This window comes from Haliotis rubra, unplaced genomic scaffold (assembly GCF_003918875.1).
Source record: "Haliotis rubra isolate DU_JTF1 unplaced genomic scaffold, ASM391887v1 Scf54, whole genome shotgun sequence".
NCBI lineage: Eukaryota > Metazoa > Mollusca > Gastropoda > Lepetellida > Haliotidae > Haliotis > Haliotis rubra.
Window position 1 is genome coordinate 2,649,473 of NW_025767235.1, and position 22,362 is coordinate 2,671,834.

Here is a 22,362-nt window from a genome sequence, read left to right on the forward strand (position 1 = left end):
ACCAAGTTTTGTTTGTTTTCAATACAGAATAGCTTTCACTAGTGTTTTGATGAAACCAAGTGGTGGCTGTCAACCCCCACATTTTAATCACCATGGAGACATATAGCCCCATCAACTGAAACATAACAAAGCATATCAGACATCAAAAGTGAGTTTTAATCAAACAATTTTCTGAACTGTCTCAGAATTTGGCAGTAACATTCCAAATGGCCACAATCTCCGTGAGGAAAAGGGAGGGTTGACAGGTTTAGTAGCGTACTGCCTTGTGAAACAACAACTCAAATGTGAAGCTCAGAATTTTCAAACATGTTCTCAATTGGTTAAAACAGGATAAAGGTGTCCAAATGTTGCGAGTACAGCAGAGACATCAGGGGAAGTCTTCGATGTATTCCCATAGATCTTTCTCATAGCCTTCATGTACATGGTCCAAAAGCACCTTGCGACGGCTCTCACAATATCTGTCAAGCCCAAAGAAAACTGTCAGCTTTGATCAGTCAATCCAAAACTCAGGGTGGGGGCAATGGCACATCTTTAAAGTATGATGCAATAGCTTACTTTGCATGCAATGTGTCCAAGAAGAAAAAAGCATACATATTTATGAGAATGGCCAACAATTTTATCCATTGCCAGTTAGTTTGTATTGAATGCTGTGTTCTTGAACACGCTTTAATGTAATCTGTATTCTCCCAATACCTGACCCCACCCTACATTCCTGGAACCTGTATTCTCCCAATACCTGACCCACCCTATATTCCTGGAACCTGTATTCTCCCAATACCTGACCCACCCTACATTCCTGGAACCTGTATTCTCCCAATACCTGACCCACCCTATATTCCTGGAACCTGTATTCTCCCAATACCTGACCCACCCTACATTCTTGGAACCTGTATTCTCCCAATACCTGACCCACCCTATATTCTTGGAACCTGTATTCTCCCAATACCTGACCCCACCCTACATTCTTGGAACCTGTATTCTCCCAATACCTGGCCCCACCCTATATTCCTGGAACCTGTATTCTTCCAATACCTGACCCACCCTATATTCCTGGAACCTGTATTCTCCCAATACCTGACCCACCCTATATTCCTGGAACCTGTATTCTCCCAATACCTGGCCCCACCCTATATTCCTGGAACCTGTATTCTTCCAATACCTGACCCACCCTACATTCTTGGAACCTGTATTCTTCCCATACCTGGTCCCACCCTACATTCCTGGAACCTGTATTCTTCCCATACCTGACCCACCCTATATTCCTGGAAGCTGTATTCTCCCAATACCTGACCCACCCTACATTCCTGGAACCTGTATTCTCCCAATACCTGACCCACCCTATATTCCTGGAACATGTATTCTTCCCATACCTGACCCACCCTATATTCCTGGAACCTGTATTCTCCCAATACCTGACCCCACCCTACATTCCTGGAACCTGTATTCTCCCAATACCTGACCCACCCTATATTCCTGGAACCTGTATTCTCCCAATACCTGACCCACCCTACATTCTTGGAACCTGTATTCTCCCAATACCTGACCCACCCTACATTCTTGGAACCTGTATTCTCCCAATACCTGACCCACCCTACATTCTTGGAACCTGTATTCTCCCAATACCTGACCCCACCCTACATTCTTGGAACCTGTATTCTCCCAATACCTGGCCCCACCCTATATTCCTGGAACCTGTATTCTTCCCATACCTGACCCCACCCTACATTCCTGGAACCTGTATTCTTCCCATACCTGACCCACCCTATATTCCTGGAACCTGTATTCTCCCAATACCTGACCCACCCTACATTCCTGGAACCTGTATTCTCCCAATACCTGACCCACCCTATATTCCTGGAACCTGTATTCTCCCAATACCTGACCCCACCCTACATTCCTGGAACCTGTATTCTCCCAATACCTGGCCCCACCCTATATTCCTGGAACCTGTATTCTCCCAATACCTGACCCACCCTACATTCCTGGAACCTGTATTCTCCCAATACCTGACCCACCCTATATTCCTGGAACCTGTATTCTCCCCATACCTGACCCCACCCTACATTCCTGGAACCTGTATTCTCCTCCCAATTCCTGAACCTGTATTCCTCCCAATACCCCCTATATTCCTGGAACCTGTATTCTTCCAATACCTGACCCACCCTACATTCCTGGAACCTGTATTCTTCCCATACCTGGCCCCACCCTACATTCCTGGAACCTGTATTCTCCCAATACCTGACCCACCCTACATTCCTGGAACCTGTATTCTCCCAATACCTGGCCCCACCCTATATTCCTGGAACCTGTATTCTTCCCATACCTGACCCACCCTACATTCCTGGAACCTGTATTCTTCCCATACCTGACCCACCCTATATTCCTGGAACCTGTATTCTCCAATACCTGACCCACCCTACATTCCTGAACCTGTATTCTCCCAATACCTGACCCCACCCTACATTCCTGGAACCTGTATTCTTCTCCCAATACCTGGCCCCACCCTATATTCCTGGAACCTGTATTCTCCCAATACCTGACCCCACCCTACATTCCTGAACCTGTATTCTCCCAATACCTGACCCACCCTATATTCCTGAACCTGTATTCCTCCCATACCTGACCCCCCCTACATTCCTGGAACCTGTATTCTCCCAATACCTGACCCCCTATATTCTTGAACCTGTATTCTCCCAATACCTGACCCACCCTATATTCCTGGAACCTGTATTCTTCCAATACCTGACCCACCCTATATTCCTGGAACCTGTATTCTTCCCTATACCTGGCCCCACCCTATATTCCTGGAACCTGTATTCTTCCCATACCTGACCCACCCTACATTCCTGGAACCTGTATTCTCCCAATACCTGACCCCACCCTACATTCCTGGAACCTGTATTCTCCCAATACCTGACCCACCCTATATTCCTGGAACCTGTATTCTCCCAATACCTGACCCACCCTACATTCCTGGAACCTGTATTCTTCCCATACCTGGCCCCACCCTACATTCCTGGAACCTGTATTCTTCCCATACCTGACCCCACCCTATATTCCTGGAACCTGTATTCTCCCTGTACCTGACCACACCCTACATTCCTGAACCTGAACAATACCTGTATTCCTGGAACCTGTATTCTTCCCACACCTGACCCACATTCCTATATTCCCAACACCTGGATTCCTGACCTGTATTCTCCCAATACCTGACCCACCCTATACCTGACCTGTATTCTCCCAATACCTGACCCTTCTTTCCTGGAACCTGTATTCAATACCTGACCCCACACCTACATTCCCACCCTACATTCCAATACCTGAACCTGTATTTCCTCCCAATACCTGGCCCCACCCTACATTCCTGGAACCTGTATTCTCCCAATGCACCTGGCCCCCTATATTCCTGGAACCTTATTCCTGGAACCTGTATTCTCCTTGTACCCATACCTGGCCCTGGCCCCACCCTACATTCCTGGAACCTGTATTCTCCCAATACCTGCCCCACCCTACATTCCTGGAACCTGTATTCTTCCTGTACCTGACACGCCCTACATTCCTGGAACCTGCATCATCCAATACCTGATCCCAAAAAAATTGGTTGGAGTCTTCCCATGCCTGACCTCAGCCAACATTCCTAGAACCTGTATTGTTCCAGTATCTACCCACACACTGTTACGGTGTACCTGTATTTATCCTGGACCTTCTGCTTGATGTCATGCAGTACATCAGAAGAAATGTCCCTCTCCAGATACTCAGACAGCTGCTCTGTTGCTGTCTCCAGATCTCGCTGATTGTCCTAGCAAACAGCATCATGTCATGTGGTTCAGCTAATCCCAAGTGACAACATATTCAAAGACAGATCCATCAATGTTATAATTCCAACTACAAATTTGGAAAATGCTCAGTTCTGACGGGTCGATCAGAATGATCAATTCACAACCTAAAAATGCACAGTTGCAGTCCATACATGAAATCGACCAAACACAAAGAAATCAACAAAGAGTTCATTTCAAGTATTAGAGTTGGCGTTTGAGGGACATTTCTGTAGCTTTGACAAATTATGCCATTTGAAGTAGAACTGAACCTTCTAAGGCATGCTTAATTTGTGGTGTTCACTTCATGATTACTTGACATACCTGAGCTCACACTTCAATGTGTGTCATATATGGGAGTAAAGTATCACGTGAAACAAATGCATCATAGACAATGACATTATATAATTTTAGGTGTTTTGTCCATCCAGATGGAAAACTTGCTCAAAATAGTGGGCTGTCACAATTGCCATTTCACTCAATATCATTGTCATCACCAAACATTTAATTTTATCATGGCAGAAAGGAAGTTAACCTACAGTGTTCTGAAATTTAATCTCGCTGAAGATGCAATAGTTTATCTAATTCCAAATTAAACACCAAATCTACACTGAGACAACCTGGAACACAGTGGGTTTATGCTGAATTTTCAAATCAGTGAGACTTTCTGCAACAGTAGTTGGGAGCCCTTAAATATTTTGACTGTTGCCATCAGGACTTTACCATTACAATTACACTATCCTTTACTTTAATGCATAATTTGCAACACACCTCAAATATGATGGACTGGTTGTTCTTTCTCAGGTAGAAGGCGAAGACATATGTGTACATGAGTGTCTGACGGCACTGGCACAGAACATCCACAGCCTTTTTCAGAAACTGCACCTCGATCCAGGACATGTTCTGTTGCTGCATCTCCTCCATCTTGGCCCGCACAGAGGCATATAGCTGCAGCAGGAGAGATGTGTGGTGAAATAGTGTTATAACATAGTCCAACAGGTGTTACAGGAGAGATGTGTGGTGAAATAGTGTTATAACATAGTCTGACAGGTGTTACTGGAGGGATGTGTGGTGAATAGTGTTATAACATAGTCTGACAGGTGTTACTGAAGGGATGTGTGATGAATAGTGTTATATATAGTCTGACAGGTGTTACTGGAGGGATGTGTGGTGAATAGTGTTATAACATAGTCTGACATGTGTCACAGGAGGGATGTATGGTGAAATAGTGTTATATACATAGTCTGACAGGTGTTACAGGAGGGATGTGTCGTGAATAGTGTTTTAACATAGTCTGACAGGTGTTACAGGAGGGATGTGTGGTGAATAGTGTTATAACATAGTCTGACAGGTGTTACAGGAGGGATGTGTGGTGAAATAGTGTTATATACATAGTCTGACAGGTGTTACTGGAGGGATGTGTGGTGAATAGTGTTATAACATAGTCTGACAGGTGTCACAGGAGGGATGTGTGGTAAAATAGTGTTATATACATAGTCTGACAGGTGTTACTGGAGGGATGTGTGGTGAATAGTGTTATAACATAGTCTGACAGGTGTTACTGGAGGGATGTGTGGTGAATAGTGTTTTAACATAGTCTGACAGGTGTTACTGGAGGGATGTGTGGTGAATAGTGTTATATATAGTCTGACAGGTGTTACAGGAGGGATGTGTGGTGATAGTGTTATATACATAGTCTGACAGGTGTTACAGGAGGGATGTGTGGTGAAATAGTGTTATATACATAGTCTGACAGGTGTTACTGGAGGGATGTGTGGTGAATAGTGTTATAACATAGTCTGACAGGTGTTACAGGAGGGATGTGTGGTGAAATAGTGTTATATACATAGTCTGACAGGTGTTACTGGAGGGATGTGTGGTGAATAGTATTATAACATAGTCTGAGAGGTGTCACAGGAGGGATGTTTGGTGAATGTTATAACAGTCCAACAGGTGTTACAGAAGGGATGTGTGGTGAATAGTGTTATAACATAGTCTGACAGGTGTTACAGGAGGGATGTGTGGTGAATAGTGTTATATCATAGTCTGACAGGTGTTACAGGAAGGATGTGTGGTGAATAGTGTTATAACATAGTCTGACAGGTGTTACAGGAGGGATGTGTGGTGAATAGTGTTATAACATAGTCTCACAGGTGTTACAGGAGGGATGTGTGGTGAATAGTTTTATATATAGTCTGACAGGTGTTACAGGAGGGATGTGTGGTGAATAGTGTTATATATAGTCTGACAGGTGTTACAGGAGGGATGTGTGGTGAATAGTGTTATATATAGTCTGACAGGTGTTACAGGAGGGATGTGTGGTGAATAGTGTTATATATAGTCTGACAGGTGTTACTGGAGGGATTTTGGGATTAATATTATCATGGGAATCTGTCTCGTAAAAGAGCCTGAAATAGTAATCAGCCATGCACATGTTTCCACGGATTTACTGACACTCATGACAAGATGACAAGATGAATGAAGGTTGGTGGTTCAGCTTATGAACCAGACATCTCATTTTGATACTGATAATAAGATTCAAGTTAAGACATTGGTTTATCTACACTCATATACTGGATCAATTACTAAAGATGTGAAGTGTTTTCAGTTTACAGTTTACCTCTATTTCTAGTACTATAAATCTGTATATCCCACAAACCTTGTGTTCAAACTTAAGGCTCTGCATATGGTTCATGTAGCGATTGCAGTAGAACAGGTACCGTTGTAGTGCTGCTCTGGACTTCTGTGATGAAACACAAAATAAGCAATTCAAAGGAACAAAGTATTAGAAAGAGGAATTACAGTATTCATATACAAATATATACAATACATATGATACATATCCATCCATCCATACGTACAATGACAACAAAGAAAGGTTCTGGGGAATTTTTCCCCAGAATTCAAACAGTAGGGGTGGATATTGCAGAGAATTTTCATATTGCGATATATTGCGATATGTATTGCAATATATTTCAAGGATTATTTTTTTTAACAAAAACTACTTATAATCGAGTTAATGCTTGATTATAAAGCAAAAACACAACAAAATCACTATGATTGATTCACCTTTTATTAAAACTTTTAATCATGACAAATTAAAATTTAAGTAACATTTGGCACTAATTAAGTACAATTAAAAAAACGGAAATATCCGAATGCATGTCAAAATACCGGTTTTCGATCAGCGTATCGCAATACGTATCGTTTTCATGTCTGAACCGGTAAATACCGGTGAACCGGTTATATTGCGCAGCCCTATCAAACGGAATGCTTTCATAACCTGTAGTCAGATACCTACCTCCTGTGCATCTCTGGCTTTTTTGGCTTCATCTTCATTGTATCTGTTACAGTTGTACCTTGAAACAAACACAGACATCATCAAACTAGGTACATGTCTGGCATATAGGTGTACTGTTTCAAAGACTATTTCAAAGCATCTGTACCATAAGTAACATGTCATGGTCTTTCATGGAAGTCAAGTTGGTTAAACCCTATAAACGCAAATACTTTCTATGGAATACAGTTTTAACACTTCGAATTAAGATGGGCAGTGTTATCGAACTATCTGAAGTTTGATTGAATTTCTTGATAATTTTATTACCTTTTCATACCATAAACTTAATTGAATTTGAAAATTTTACTTAGCTATCTCACGATTTGCACTTCTCTCTCTTGCTTTGACGCTGAGTGGAACGAATGAGAACTTTTGCTGTAGGCCTCTTTTGTCCATACGCCCGTGTTCCCCAGGCTGCTCTCCTTATAGGACAGGTCCCTAGTCCCGGCTAAGCGTGCAGCACGTTCCCCTGTCTACCCACGTGACTACCTCAGAGTGATCATTCTCTTCTTGGATCCAATGACAGTTATACGTAACTGACGTAATCTGAGTAGAAGGGAGGCTGGGTGGGCATCCATCTCGTGAGATAGGATAAGTATATAAATATACAATTCATATTCAAATTTTAAACTTATCTATCTCAAGATGATAAATTCGAAACATCAACTGAAGCAGAGCTGCTGATCCTGTCGACCCCTGATGGTTTATGTACAAAATTACCATCGAAATGTCTGATTGAATTAGTATATGAGTGAACCGTAGTTCAACTGCCCAATGCCGAACGGCGAGAATGACAGTGCTGAATTCCAATTCGTTGATATGAAGGGCTCTTTCTCCTGATGACTACTGCTAGGCCACTTGATGGAGAAAGTGAGCACCCCAGCTTGAAAGATGTGTCGACGAACAGGTGTGAAGGGCACCATAGAGACTCCAACACAAACATTCCACTTGTTGAGCCACCAACGAAAGACTGAATGTAGTTGTGCGGGAAGACGAATCAACTCCCTGGGGTTGTCGTCCTGGATGTATGGGCACAGAAACATCTGAAGAGGGCGAAGCTGCAGCTGGCCCCTGTCAGTCAGCGCTTGTGCCGACGTCAACCACCCTAGTAACTTCTGCCACTGGTGAAAAGTTGTGGGTTGGACCAGCACTAGTGGTGCGTTGCACTGAATCTTGCCCCACCTCTCCTGGGGCACAAACATCATGACCTGTCGTGTTGAATATTGTCCCAATAAAAAGAAATCACCGGGACAGTGTTACCTCCGATTTCTCCGAATTCAGCATTTCTTCAAATTGATGATGAACTGCCTGTGGAGAGGAAGGACGACTTGATCCTGCTGGGCTTGAACACAGTCGTCGATATAGTTCTCGAATGTCACGCCTAGACAATGCAGGTAGCTTGTTATCGGATTGGGTATCTGAGTAAAAAGCCACGGGGCCGTACATATGCCAAACAGCAGGACCCTCCATTGGTATCAATGACGCCCTTGAAAGAAAATCGAAGATACTTCCGATAGTCTGGATGTATCAGGATGTGAAGGTAGGCGTCTCACAGGTCGAAGGAAATGAGAGGTCTAACACTCTTGCCTCTGACAAAGAGATATCTCCTGATATAAGAACGTTCAATAAGTCGAGCTACTATGTCAGTTCTAACGGAGTGCTGAATGTAGTATGTTCGGCGCATGGAGATTGTCAGTCAATCTACAGGAACGTTCACATTGTTAACGAATTGAAGAAATTCATACGATCGGCGACCTCAGGAATGTTTTGGTTGGCCGAACAAAATGATGGTTCGCCAGGTAGAGTGAGAAAGGTAGTAGATCGCTGCCTGGTGACAGTCCACACATAACTGCAGTGACCTCTGAACTCAGTGCTTGAGCTAATGTAGAAAACCGAGTAACCCCAGCAAAAAGTCAAACCGTTCACGGGTGTTTCTGTCTGTCACCCTCGATAAGCAGTCTCTCTCGACTGGCTGTCGAAATCCCGACACAATCACTCTTACCGGGAATGGCACCGTTCATTGTTACTAGCATTTAAAGGCTGGACTTGATATCCGATTTGTGGGACCAAGACAAGTCTGCAAGGGCACTTCATAGTCACTCTAATCATCAAAATTCCGGTAAACAAACAGTAGTCCGCCATTTGCACATGTTACACACGAGTGACAAAAAAAACGAACAAAACGGTCTTCGGTTAACCGGGCGAGTCGCAACCTATAAATTCCCGGGATGAGCTATGCTGGCTAATTGACAAAACATCACTGCTGGTACCATGCGCAAAAACTTGACCCATCTGTTATCTGTCCAGAAACTTGCTTATCATGTAAAACAAAGGGAGCTGAAGATGACAAACCATCTGCAATAATTGCACCCAGCGATACACAAACATGCTGTTACCAGTAGTCTGTAGTAACAAGACTCAGTGAAGCGTGGTAAAGTATTCCTGGCTAGCAAGCTTATCTAGTAATGCCCTATCGGGTGGTTGTAGAACTGACATCTACACCGAAGGGTAGATTCGTTGAACCGAATCATTCATCAAAGGTGAAGATCGGATGGTAGATTAAATCTGGAATGAGATGAGCCCCGGTCACGGAGGACTCTTGAGAACTGGGATCGTCAGACCGTCAAGTGCCGAGCGTTATATGTCTAGATGACTGCGCTACTGACATCACATGTAAATCGATTCGGCATGGTGAAGCACATAGCTACTACCTCTGTTCAACCAGCCGAAAAAGGGGTACGAGGTGGGATAATTTATGTGACTAAAAACATTGAGCGCCTCACAAGCCGTAAGGTAAACCGGATAAACAAATCAATTTGTCGAGCTTAGAGCTTGCCACTTCGTAATGAGGAATTCAGCGCCTCACAGATGCCCTGAAAACTGGGATCGTGTTGAAAACTAGCAGAGTTCGACAAATTTGGCCCTATCTAGATGCAAGTTCACGAACCTCATTGAGGATGTGGAAAACCAGTGTTGACAAGTCCTGATCCTTCATGTTGAATGTAATCAATAGAACATCTTGTATCTTGCTCTAGGTAGCTGTAGGTGGTCGGCGAACCATGCGATCATGTGTGTCGAATCAACCAAAACCATTCCTGAATCTTATAGGTGACTGGCATAGCCCGAACCATGAAAACAAAGACGAGGTTCGATGTGGGTTAAGTGTCTTGGGAGGCATCCCAGCCACATTTGGCATAGGCTCTGATAGGCTGGTAACATGCGCCGTGTTGGAAATAACACGATTGGTGAATCGCCCAATTCGTGAATAAGCTCAATTGCTGGCTAGGTCCGAGGAACGGATTATTGACGAATGCTGACAGTTCGATGAATGATGACAATTCAGTGATCTTGAACGGACAGGTGAACTGGTTCGACGATAGGAAGCGGTTCGGCCTGGTGAAACGGTACGAGTCGGGCTGGTAAATCGGTTCAGGGTGGTGAGCCGGAACGTTGATGTGATCTGAATCAGTCCGTGATCTTGATCGGCGGTGTGAGCTGGATCGTGACTGTGATCTGAATCGGTTCGGTAATCCGAAACACTTAAATGATCTCAGCTGATGGAGAGATCTAAAACGATCAGATGAACCAGTGAGGCGAAGTGAAATGTTCCGGCCGAGGTGAATAGTTTCGGTGAAGAGAGCCGTTACGGCAAGGCGAGTCGTTTCGGTGCTGTGAATTGAATCAATGATGTGAACCGTTTCGGCAATAAGAAACAGTCTTAATATTATGGCGTATTGAGTCGATGTCGTAATCCACATACGCCGTGGCTAAACGGTTCGGTCTGGTGAATCCATTCGGTATGGCGAACCGATTCGGTGTGGTGAATCGGTTCGGCGATTTGACGATGTAGATCGGCTGTGTGAGTCAGCTGGCAACACAGAGCGGTTTGATGAGGCTGAACGACGAGTAGACATCTGATGATGCGCCAATAGAATCGGACGACGAGCAGTTAATACTGGTCGTTGAAAGCGGGGGTTTGTCGGGTGATCAACTGTTGAAGTGTAACGAGCTCTGTCTGCCAGCCAACGGGAGCAAGCATGTCTACATGCTCTAAAAACGTCCTTGATAAGGGAGCACATTCCCGACAATGTTTGCTCCAGGAACACAGGTCAATACTAGTGGTGTTCCGATTAATTGAAATAATCGAAGATTGGTCGTAGTGGCCAAACGACCAAGCAATCGATCACGTTTCTCATAATCGAACATAAACGATTTGGGAACCGCTGTAATCGAAGTTTGAAATACTTGATGATGGAACATATCTAGGACGTTGTGAGGGCCGGAAAACGTGTTTAATTCTTAGAAAACTCACTTCACTTTCTGAAAAGTCATGACTGAATATTTCTTGAAGAATCTGGGAAGTTAATGTTACACTGGAACTGAATCATTTTACACTGGATGTGAAATCTGCAAGTGTAATTTGTGCAGTTTCTAAATAAAACAAAAAAACAACAGAGAACCAAATTCTTTTTCTTTATACTTATCTGCAACTACAACCTGAATAGGAAAATCTAAAAAATGCCGCTAACCAATTTGTTTTGATGATTGGTCGTTGGTATCGAACCAATCATCAATTGTAAGATTTCAACCAAATCCCAACACTAGTCAATACAACCCACACATGACGAGTGGGGATCCGAGGAAGTAAATATTGTTACAGTGTGACTTAGGATGTTAACTTGTAAGGAAAGCTGATAACTCTCACAATATGTCCACACAGTGGTGTGACAAGAAGAAGAATGATCACTCTGAGGTAGTCACATGGGTAGACAGGGGAACGTGCTGCACGCTTAGCCGGGACTAGGGACCTGTCCTATAAGGAGAGCAGCCTGGGGAACACGGGCGTATGGACAAGGGAGACCTACAGGAAAAGTTCTCATTCGTTCCACTCAGCGTCAAAGCAAGAGAGAGAAGTGCAAATCGTGAGATAGGATAAGTTTAAAAATTTCATCATTTTTCACAATTTTGAGAGCTGCAGGTAGCATCTGATAATATTACAAGAATCTCAAGATGACAATCCCCTGGCCCATACAAATGAACAAATCATCAGAATATTACTTTAAACTAACTTACTGAAAGAATTTAAATCTAATCTTTCTGTCTGAATACAAGGGAAGTTATTGAGCGATCAAAACAGTAATATGGAATTGGAATTCAGAGCTTTGTATTTCTTTGTGCAATGTCATGAAAGAATACCTATAAGCTTTAGGGATATGGTCCGGATAAACACGCCACTATGAACAGAATCAAAATCACATTTGTTGCCATGGAAATGGGAAAATTGTATATCTAAATATCACTAAAGAGCATCAGTTAAAACCCTTGTCTTTGGTGGATGCAAATTTATGAAAGAATACTTATTTTACAGATATGATACAGACAAACTCACCACTAAAACATTCAAACTTGCCATGGACACAGAAAATGACAAATTCTAATAAACGCTAAATAGTAAAAGGCACCAGTTGTCAACCTGGTCTCAAAGTGTGCACAGTTTCAAAAAAAAATTCACTTCAGGGACCGTTCATAATTCATAGCTAGGGTGGGTGATGATGTTAAGGGGGGGTGGGTGTGGGTGTGGGTGTGGGTGTGGGTGTGGGTGTGGGTGTGTAAGTGGGTGTGGGTGTGTAGGTGGGTGTGGGGCTGTTTGTTCCATCAATTTTGTACACATGTACTAGGGGTATTTACCAATAATATGGACGTGAAAACATAGTAATCACAATCATTTGGAAGGGTGAGCAGTTAAATGCCATACAAATCTTCCCTGACCAAGGTACATAACCACACACAGGAGAGTAATAGTCATATTGTATCCATACCATGAAGATCCATGAGGCTCCCAAGGCCCAAGGCACACCCAGCAGAAGTCAGCTTTGCAGTTTTGATTCTTACACACCATGTGGTTGCAGCCACCGTCCTTCTCAATTGTCACATGACATTTTGGACATTCCTGCAAACAAATTCAAACAGTCATAATACAATAGACATGAATGATCTCTGTGAGTAACTTTTTAATCCTTGTGTTGTGAACATTCCAAAAAATATCAAGAAGAGTTAGAACTGGTCAATGTCTGCGAGTGAAATCAGCAGCCATACTTTTTCATAATCATTACTTTGGTATTACAAAGCAACTGCCCAACAACCAAAAACATTTTAGCCACCATGTCAAAATAACCAACCTTAGTATTTGCAGCTATCCAGTTGGAGGTTTCACTATCATCATCACATTTCTTGATCCACTTTCTTAGCCATTTGCATTTGACCGGGTCATGCCAGTTCTCTCCACATGCAAAACTGAAACAGGAGACAACATGGCGATGAGGACAGTGTGAAAGTCCAGTTACAAGACAAACACCGTATACAGCAGTTCTTTGAAACAAAATAATTACATTACATCAATATTACATAAAAATGGTCACAAACAAAGAAACTTGGTAAAACATAAGTTGTTCACTGGTCTCGAGGGGGACATGGGTTGATGTACCCTCGATGTTTCTTTGTGTTCCCTGTCAACCCATGTCCCCCTCGAGACCAGTGAACAACGTCTTATTATTTATGAACATATTATTTACCTTAAATACATAAAATAAGTGCATAAAGTTCCTATCCTTACGAAAAAGAATTCGGCATTTAATTTTGTAAACAGATCAGAAATCAGAAGATGACAAATCCCCGCGGCCCCCATAAATTTGAAAGAACAAATCAACTGACAATTACTGAAAGTCCAACTTGATTTTGGGGGACTAGGTCCAAATTGTTTCCATGGAAATCATGAAAAATTAAAATGCCAAAAATCTGCAAATAGCAAAAGGCAATACTTTAAGATCTGTTTGATATATCTGTCAAGTCTTGTAGAAAGATACTGAACGGTTTTCGAGTTGTGATCTGGAACGAAACCCACCGCTCCCTTTTGAGACTACGGCCGAATCGTTCCCATGGAAACCGGGGAAAACAAATATGCTAAAAATCTGCAAATAGCAAAAGGCACCACTTTAGCTTATGTTTGATATATCTACCAAGTCTTGTAGAAAGATATTGAACGGTTTCTGAGTTGTGCTCCAGAAACAAAACCAATCCCTCCTTTTTGAGACTAAGCTTGAAACGTTTCCATGGTAAACCAAGAAAAATAACAAGAAGACAAAGTCATCAATATCCCCCGCAATGGCAAAATACTCTTCATGATTATGTCTATGAGTTATGATTATGTCAAATATTTAGGTGTGTATATAGAAAAGTGGAAGGAGAGTATTGAAAGGTTTTTAAAGTTCTGCTCCAGAAAGGAGCACTATCACCAATTTCAGTCTAAGTCAAACTTGTTGCCATGGATATGCCAAAAATATTTAATTCAGAATCCAAAACTATCAAAAGGTACCAGTACACCACCAGATTTATGTATGTGCCATGTTTGGTGAAGAAATAGTGAACGGTTTTAGAGTTCTGCTCCGGTAAAGAGCACTACCACCAATTTCAGGCTAAGTCAAACTTGTTGCCATAGAAACGCCAAAAATATTTTATTCAGAATTCCAAAACTACCAAAAGGCACCAGTACACCACCAAATCTATCCATGTGCCAAGTTTGGTGAAGAAATAGTGAAAGGTTTTAGAGTTCTGCTCCAGCAAAGACAAATGTGCACGGACGCACGGACGGAGTCCATTTTAATAACCCACGCAAAACGCGTTGTGGGGGATAAAAATGCCAAAAGTCGGTAAATAGCAAAGGCACCACTTTAGCTTAGGTTTGATATATCTACCAAGTCTTGCAGAAAGATATTGAACGGTTTTGAGTTGTGCTCTGGAAACGAAACCAATCCCTCCTTTTTGAGACTAAGTTCAAACCGTTTCCATGGAAACCAAGGAAAATAAAAATGCAAAAAATCTGTAAATAGCAAGAGGCACCACATTAGGTTCTGATATATCACCAAGTTTTGTTGAAAAATATTGAACGGTTTTTGATTTATGCTCCGGAAACAAAATGATTACGGCCGGCCGGCTGGCCAGCAGGACGAGGCGTCGACTATATCCCCCCGCATTACATGCCGGGGGGATAAAAAATATAATAAAAGCTAATATAAACAAGAGTTATCAGAAGATGACAAATCCCCTCTGTCCCCACCTATTTGAACGAACAAATCATCTGTCAGTTACAAGTCCTACTTGATGATTTTTTTAGACTAAGTCCAAATCGTTTCCATGGAAATCATGAAAAATATATATGACAAAAATCTGTAAATAGCAAAAGGCACCACTTTAGGTTCTGTTTAATATATATACACACTTTTGTTGAAAGATATTGAACGGTTTTCGAGTCAACCCCTCCCTTGTGAGACTAAGTCCAAAACGTTTCCATGGAAACAAAGAAAATTAAAAATGACAAAAATCTGTAAAAAGCAAAATGCACCACTGTTGGTTCTGTTTGATATATCTAGCAATTTTTGTTGAAAAATATTGAACTGTTTTCGAACATTACATGCCACAGTGTATGAAATAAGCCAAAATCCCATCAAGACATCAGGGCTGGAAACTTCAAAATGTTACCAGCCCAAAATGGATTTAACCAGACCAGACACCAAGATATGGTGAACTTACTCAGATGTATATAATATCTACAAAAAAATTACCAGATCATCGGGCTGGATAGCTGTAAATTTAGACCGTCCTTCAGAAATCTAGCCCATCTTGGGCGGTCAGACAAGCTTTATTTCATACACTGCATGCCAGGGGGATAAAAATATATAAAGCAGACAAATGTGTTAATATACACAAACCAGAATGTGTGACTGCAGATACAGGTGACTGGCTTGTTGTCAAAGTAGCCCACTTTGACTACGTGTCCACAGTCCGGTGCTGGGCACCATCGTAGTAACCTATTACACTAGAACACAAATAGGACAAATATGAAACATACCTGTCAACACATTGAAACATAACATCAACTGCCACTGCTAGTAATGAAGGGTTGTCTGTAAATATAGTAACAGTAGGCAGTAACACTTCCCTACTCATATATCATGTACATGGTACCTGATAAATATATAGCAACTCTTCAGTATTATGTACCAGTATTAAAAGAACTTTCTGAAGTGATTTCCTCGTTTAATGTATATCTCTATCAAGTTATCATGGTATGGTAATCAATTCCCTACAGATCTTTGAACATCATGACTAGAGTGCTATAGAGAATGAACACATTCCATCCATTATCTCATAATGATTCCATTTTATTGAGAAAAAAACCCAGTTTCGCCCACACTTGCATTACTGCCACAGCGTGGTCAAAACCAAGATGAGACTTACCTCTACAAAACTATTTGTTATAATGAGTTGATATTTTAACTTGACTTTGGCATCGCTAATGAGTGACCTGCAAAACAATCAAGATATACATATGTATACAACTCAGTTACGCATGACTTCTTTCTGAATTAATAAACTATGGTCTGTCTCTGTAGTTTGCCTGGTATGTTCACATATGAGGAATATTATCTATAGAACAAACTTGAAAAGTATTTCACAATACAATCACAGTAAAAAAAGATCTACATCAAGAGAACTAAAAATAGCGACTGAGTCTCGGTGTTAGGTTCATCATATCTTTGAACAGTATTCCAGTTATCGCAATGTGAGAAGAAGTTCCTGAAATGATATACAGGTTTGAGAAAAACAGAACAGACCTTAGTAAGTGAGAGAGTACATAACAAAGGATTTGTATAACCATAAGTATATCAATATGGTATCATGTGATTAAGTCCCAAAGGTATGTATTAATGAGGTTAAATTTGGTACTTACATTACAGTAGCATCATCTACGAGAATATCACAACCGTAGGCAGCACATGTGATGGTCTGTCCCATGCCCTCATCCATGATCTTGGCAGTGAGGTAATCTGCCCAGCATGTTGTACAGAACCGATGGCCACACTCCAGCCCTGTCATCTCCTCCTGTTTTAAATGTTCAATATTTAAGATGTTTAATCTCAACGCTGAACTTAGGTACATTGGATATGTTCTTACACAGTAAATATGTAACTTTAATTTGCACTAATTGTAAACATGGTGTTCTACAGAGCTACCCTTAAGCTAACCCTAATCATGGTGCCTCCAGCAGTCCAGAAGGAAACACTACTAGTCCTTCCTGAATTGTAGTCTCACAGAAGCAGATGTCACTTTTAACAACCTAGTCACTTGAATCAACAAGGGCAACAATTTTTAAGAAATCCATGTCCCTTAATTCTAAAATAAGATCCTTCATTTTGGCAAGTTAACTAAAGCAAATGAAAGAATTGAGTCGTCCCAAATTTCTTTTGATAAGTATTTGTAAGACAAGTTCAAGCTGATCAACAAGTGAGTGAGTGAGTGATTATGGTTTTATGCCACTTTAAGCAATATTCCAGCAATATCACGGTGGGGGACACCAGAAATGGGCTCCACACATTGTACCCATGTGGGGAATCGAACCCGGGTCTTCGGCATGACGAGTGAACGCTTTAACCACTAGGCTACATCACCGCCCCAGCTGATCAACAAGGATATATTTTGCACAGAGGTTACTTGAAAAGATTAGAGAATATCTAGCTGAGGTAAATGCTATAGAGGGTAGTGAAAACCCAACAGAATATTGTGTGAACTTACACCTGGTTTCTGATCCACACAACAGATCTCACAACACTCATCTTCCACAGCAGCTGCAGCAGACCGTGTTGTCCTCTGGAATCACAGCAACAAAATTCACTACTGTTGGCAGAGTTTTAAGAAAATATTTGCTGTACTGAAACAACAGTGCAGTATTTCGTAACATGAAATGTGGTGGTTGTTACATTGTACAAATGAAATGTGATGTTACTTTGACAAGTGTGGCAATTACAACTGCCAATACAATGCAGGTTAAGTTCAAGTTGGATCTAGGTAAGTTGAGGTTAGGTGAGGTGAAATGGGGTCGATCCATTAATGCCGAGCGCCAGGCAGGGACCAACAAGTACCATATTTTAACGTCTTTTGGTATGACGCAGCCAGGGATCGAACCCGCGACCTTCCGCTCTATGAGTGGTTGCTCAAATGACTACACCAAGGAGGCTGTCCAAGTTGGATCAAACCAGACAGAGTATAAGATTTTCACACTCATTGGAATGTACATGTCAAACTATCCTGAAGGCCAGTGCAGCCTCTAAGTGACTCAGCTATGTGAAAGATCACCTTTGAGTCTTTGCTACGGGATTCTCTCTTGTGAGGGTTGATGACATGAGCTTCAGAGAACAAACCTTCTTGATCCCCATCATAGTATCTGAGAGGAAATGAAATAGGAAAATTTTCAATATTCAAACATATCTCATACATATATAATCAGATATGTTCTGTATTGATACAAACTTATGAACACTGACACTTAACATGCTTAACTAGTAATTCACTGCTACAGGGGCATTTAGACTTGTTATTTTTACCCAGGTTAAGATGGACAAAATATAATGGAAACCAAAATGTTATCAATAATGTCAACAGGGTAAAATACAATATTAGCATTTCTTTTTTCCTTACTAAACATACTAATTGTTATGCAAAATAGTTGAACAGTCAACTTTACTGATAATGACAATGACTTAACATTGGAAAAAAGCAGTATTTGCTGCATTATACAAGTAACAATTGTTATTTATGGGTTTTTTCACCTTTCCATCAATTTCTCCTTGTCCCACCTGAAGTGGTTTAACAAGATCCTTGTAATTGTTGCTGGTATCTGAAAAAAAGCATAGAAAACCAATATAATATATATGGTTAACCCAATGTAAACCATGAATGGACATAGGAAGAGGGTTTACGTCTGGTTTTATGTCAGTGTGCATTATTTCAGGCATAAGATAGCATCATCCCATTAACATGCATTAATATATGAATATGATGAATCAAATGCATTGTAATACCCCAAGACAATGTTACAAGATTAGTGCCAGTTTCCAAAACTGGTTTGCAATATCGGTGGACTGGCTAAGAATCACAGTCAAGGATCACTTATGTTTCATATTCCATGCAGTACAACTTGCCCTATTCTGCTCCTAATGTAATACCTAAGGCAGCAATGGAGTAGTCATAGTGTATACAAGACACCTCTGTATATAGTTTGTATAACATGATAGTTGTTTTTGCAGAAAGATTACACTCTGATTAGCAGAAGAGCACATGGAAAAAACCTGCATAAATTTGTCTGTCTGTCTGAAATAACCTGACCAGTCATATGTATGTGATACACAGGCTCTGAAGTGTGTTATGCAATAGTCCATGCATAAAACTATTGATATCTGTCAGTATTAACCGAGGTTCAGCTGAGCTGAAACAAATTGAGTGCAACATCTGGTGTGTTGGACCACTGGGCTGCCAACTATCTTCTTTATCACAAAGAAAATAATCATACAGAAAAAAACAAGATAAATAATATCAATAATGGATGAAAGAACCATTTGAATATGAATACACAACATGTTTACACTATGACTGTGAACGTGTTGTCACAACCCCAAGTGTACAGTACACAACCCTGTACACTTAAAAGAACCCACGAATCCATTGGTAAATGACCAGATGGTGGCCACATGAATATGTGCAAACATGTAGTTGCGGGTACAGCAATGTGCAGTAAAACTCAGACAAAGTACTGTGACTATTTGTCCCAGTCCACCCAGCTGTGAATGGGTACCTCGTAAGGATCGGAAAGCCATATTAACTTGGTGCGTCTAATGGCTGCACAAGTCGTATGATCCCCCGGGGATTTGAGATTGAAAATATGATGTGCTGTTGAGATTGACATCCAATGATCGACAGAAAGAACAAAGTGCTTTGAGCGTGTATGTAGATAGGATGGATCATGACAGAACTTAAACTTATTCCCAATTATCCTGCTAATAGCAGAAAAGAAAAAAGGTTTGGGCAGCTACCACTTGAAGTAATTTATGACATGGTTAATGAAAAGTCCCTACACAGCTCATGTAGATTCCTATAGGTCCATTAGAAAATAATGTGTAATGCCATACAATATGTACAACACTACTGTTTATTTCATATATTATTTCACACAACTGACATTATAATTAAGCCAAATAATAGTTTTCCGCTTGCAACATACAAATTTTCCAAATTTGACGAAGTACATGATCTACCAATAAAGAATTGTAATGCTAAACGCCTTGTGCAACGAGTTACAAGTATCAACGTAAACAAGAAATATTATCAGGAACATGATGAAAAGTTCTGTCAAAATTACCACAGAGGAATAAGCCCATCTTGACAAGCTTTACAGTGCATTTCTGAACACCACTGTAATCACCTACATAAAAGCTTACAGCAAGATTGTTGGGATTGTTAGCAATGTTTGCAATGTCCAACATAGCAAAATCATAAATTTCGTTTCCACATCGTTCATATACTGTAAACTAAGATCCCTGTGAATTTCTGCAAACACTTACATACATTAATCCCACAACTCTAACTACACAGTGTGTAAACTATGGAATATTGTAGCAATGCAAATGATTAAAATTCTGTGAAATGCACAATGGTTTACAGTCACAGGAACAATCTATTTTTAGATTATGATCCTGCTGACAGGGGTGAATTTGGCGTAAATTCCTAAAATTGTCAAAATATCAACATGCATTGGTCTTGTCAGTACCTGAACTACTGAGTTCACTTCCTTTATACAGTCGACCATATACTGCACAATTTGATCAGCGGTCAAAACTTCATATTGGAAATCCTCTTCTTCTTGTTTTTCCTGAGCGGATGACTCTGCGTTCTCCATTTCCATGGGCAGATCATCATATTCTGAACTCTCGGATTCCGGGTCATCCTGGAAGAAATCTTCATCGCTATCCATCACAAAATGGATGGTGTAACGATGGTAATTACTCGATATTATCTATGGTTTGTTGATGATATTTGTCCCCTTCTATGATCGTCTTGAGATGTGGGTATTCACGTCTGTGACGTCATCTTCGGAGATTTCCAACAGGTGTGATGCTCCTCCTTGGAGGCTAGCAACGCACGGCTAATAACTTCGATTACACTAAAGGGTATTGCAAATGCAATGGGAACCAATAAATATACTAATTAGTACGCCAGAAAGCACTCATTGACAACAATTACTTTCTACGGAGATGACATCATCTTCGGAGAGACCATATCTCTTTGCATTGTGGGTAGTAGGAAACACCGTTTTCATATCTCTTCAAGGAAGATCAATAAAGGGAAATAACTCTAATCTACCATGTTAATAGCCATGAAAATACAGAAATATTTATGATAATTTTATGTGTACTATTCCGTGTAAGGGGCTGTGGGACCATACATAGCGATAGATTTCGAGACTATTTCTTATAGACATGTTATATTTTTGTAATCGTCGATTTTGACCCACCCGTTTTAACCTGGGATACAGTTAGGGGTATTTTGTTGGGTTTTTTTTTAACAGGCATGGAACTGACTAACAATTTCATTCTTTTTTGGAAAGAGGTCATATGTAAAACATGCTATATTTGGGATAACACTTTCTCAATAAAGTACAAATTCTAGTACTTTTGTTGGGTTGAGTCCATGCGGGATTCGAACCCACACCCTCAGTCAGGCACCTAATCGCCAACACACAAAGTCAGCCGTCTAACCCACTCAGTCACCACGGCTTGCACAAAAATGGAAGTCGGACAACTGGTAGTCTAGACAATTGGTAGTCTAGAGCAGGAACTTTGTGTACCCCTCTGGTAAGTGTAATTTGGCACGGCTCCTATACGGCCGAAGTGAGTTTTGTTTTGTTTTACGCCGCACTCTGCAATATTCCAGCTATGTGGCGTCGGTCTGTAAATAATCGAGTCTGGACCAGACGTTCCAGTGATCAACAGCATGAGCATCGATCTGCGCAATTGGGAACCGATGACGTGTCAACCAAGTCAGCGAGTCTGACCACCCGATCCCGTTAGTCGATTATTTACAGACCGCCGTCATATAGCTGGAACTCACTCACTCACTCACTCGGATCAGATGAAGTGGCGCATCACTTTTGAAACAGTGTCCGCTCCTGCGGTATATTTATCTAGTAAATATGTAGTGAGTTGATATTTGTCCAACCAGAAAAGGTAACTTCAGTCACAAGTCCATTCCGTCCACGTCTTTTTTTTTCCGCTTTCAATAATCCCTTTATGAATTGTGTTATGATAATTTATACTCCCTATG

At 41.2% G+C, this 22,362-nt stretch overlaps 1 protein-coding gene across 1 annotated transcript; it reads right to left on the bottom strand.

The window, feature by feature from the left end:
• Positions 1-135: 135 nt before the first annotated feature.
• On the bottom strand, positions 136-21,328 carry LOC124253402 (E3 ubiquitin-protein ligase arih1-like). Its single transcript, XM_046687163.1, has 14 exons — positions 20,810-21,328; positions 18,816-18,883; positions 18,343-18,430; positions 17,782-17,856; positions 16,940-17,091; positions 16,447-16,513; positions 15,918-16,024; positions 13,332-13,446; positions 12,972-13,102; positions 7,117-7,174; positions 6,475-6,558; positions 4,587-4,763; positions 3,687-3,799; positions 136-458 (listed from the first exon to the last, which is right to left on the bottom strand). The coding sequence occupies exons 1-14, from the start codon at positions 21,011-21,013 to the stop codon at positions 368-370; spliced, it is 1,530 nt and encodes a 509-aa protein (XP_046543119.1). The 5' UTR covers positions 21,014-21,328; the 3' UTR covers positions 136-367.
• Between the last annotated feature and the right edge of the window lie 1,034 nt (positions 21,329-22,362).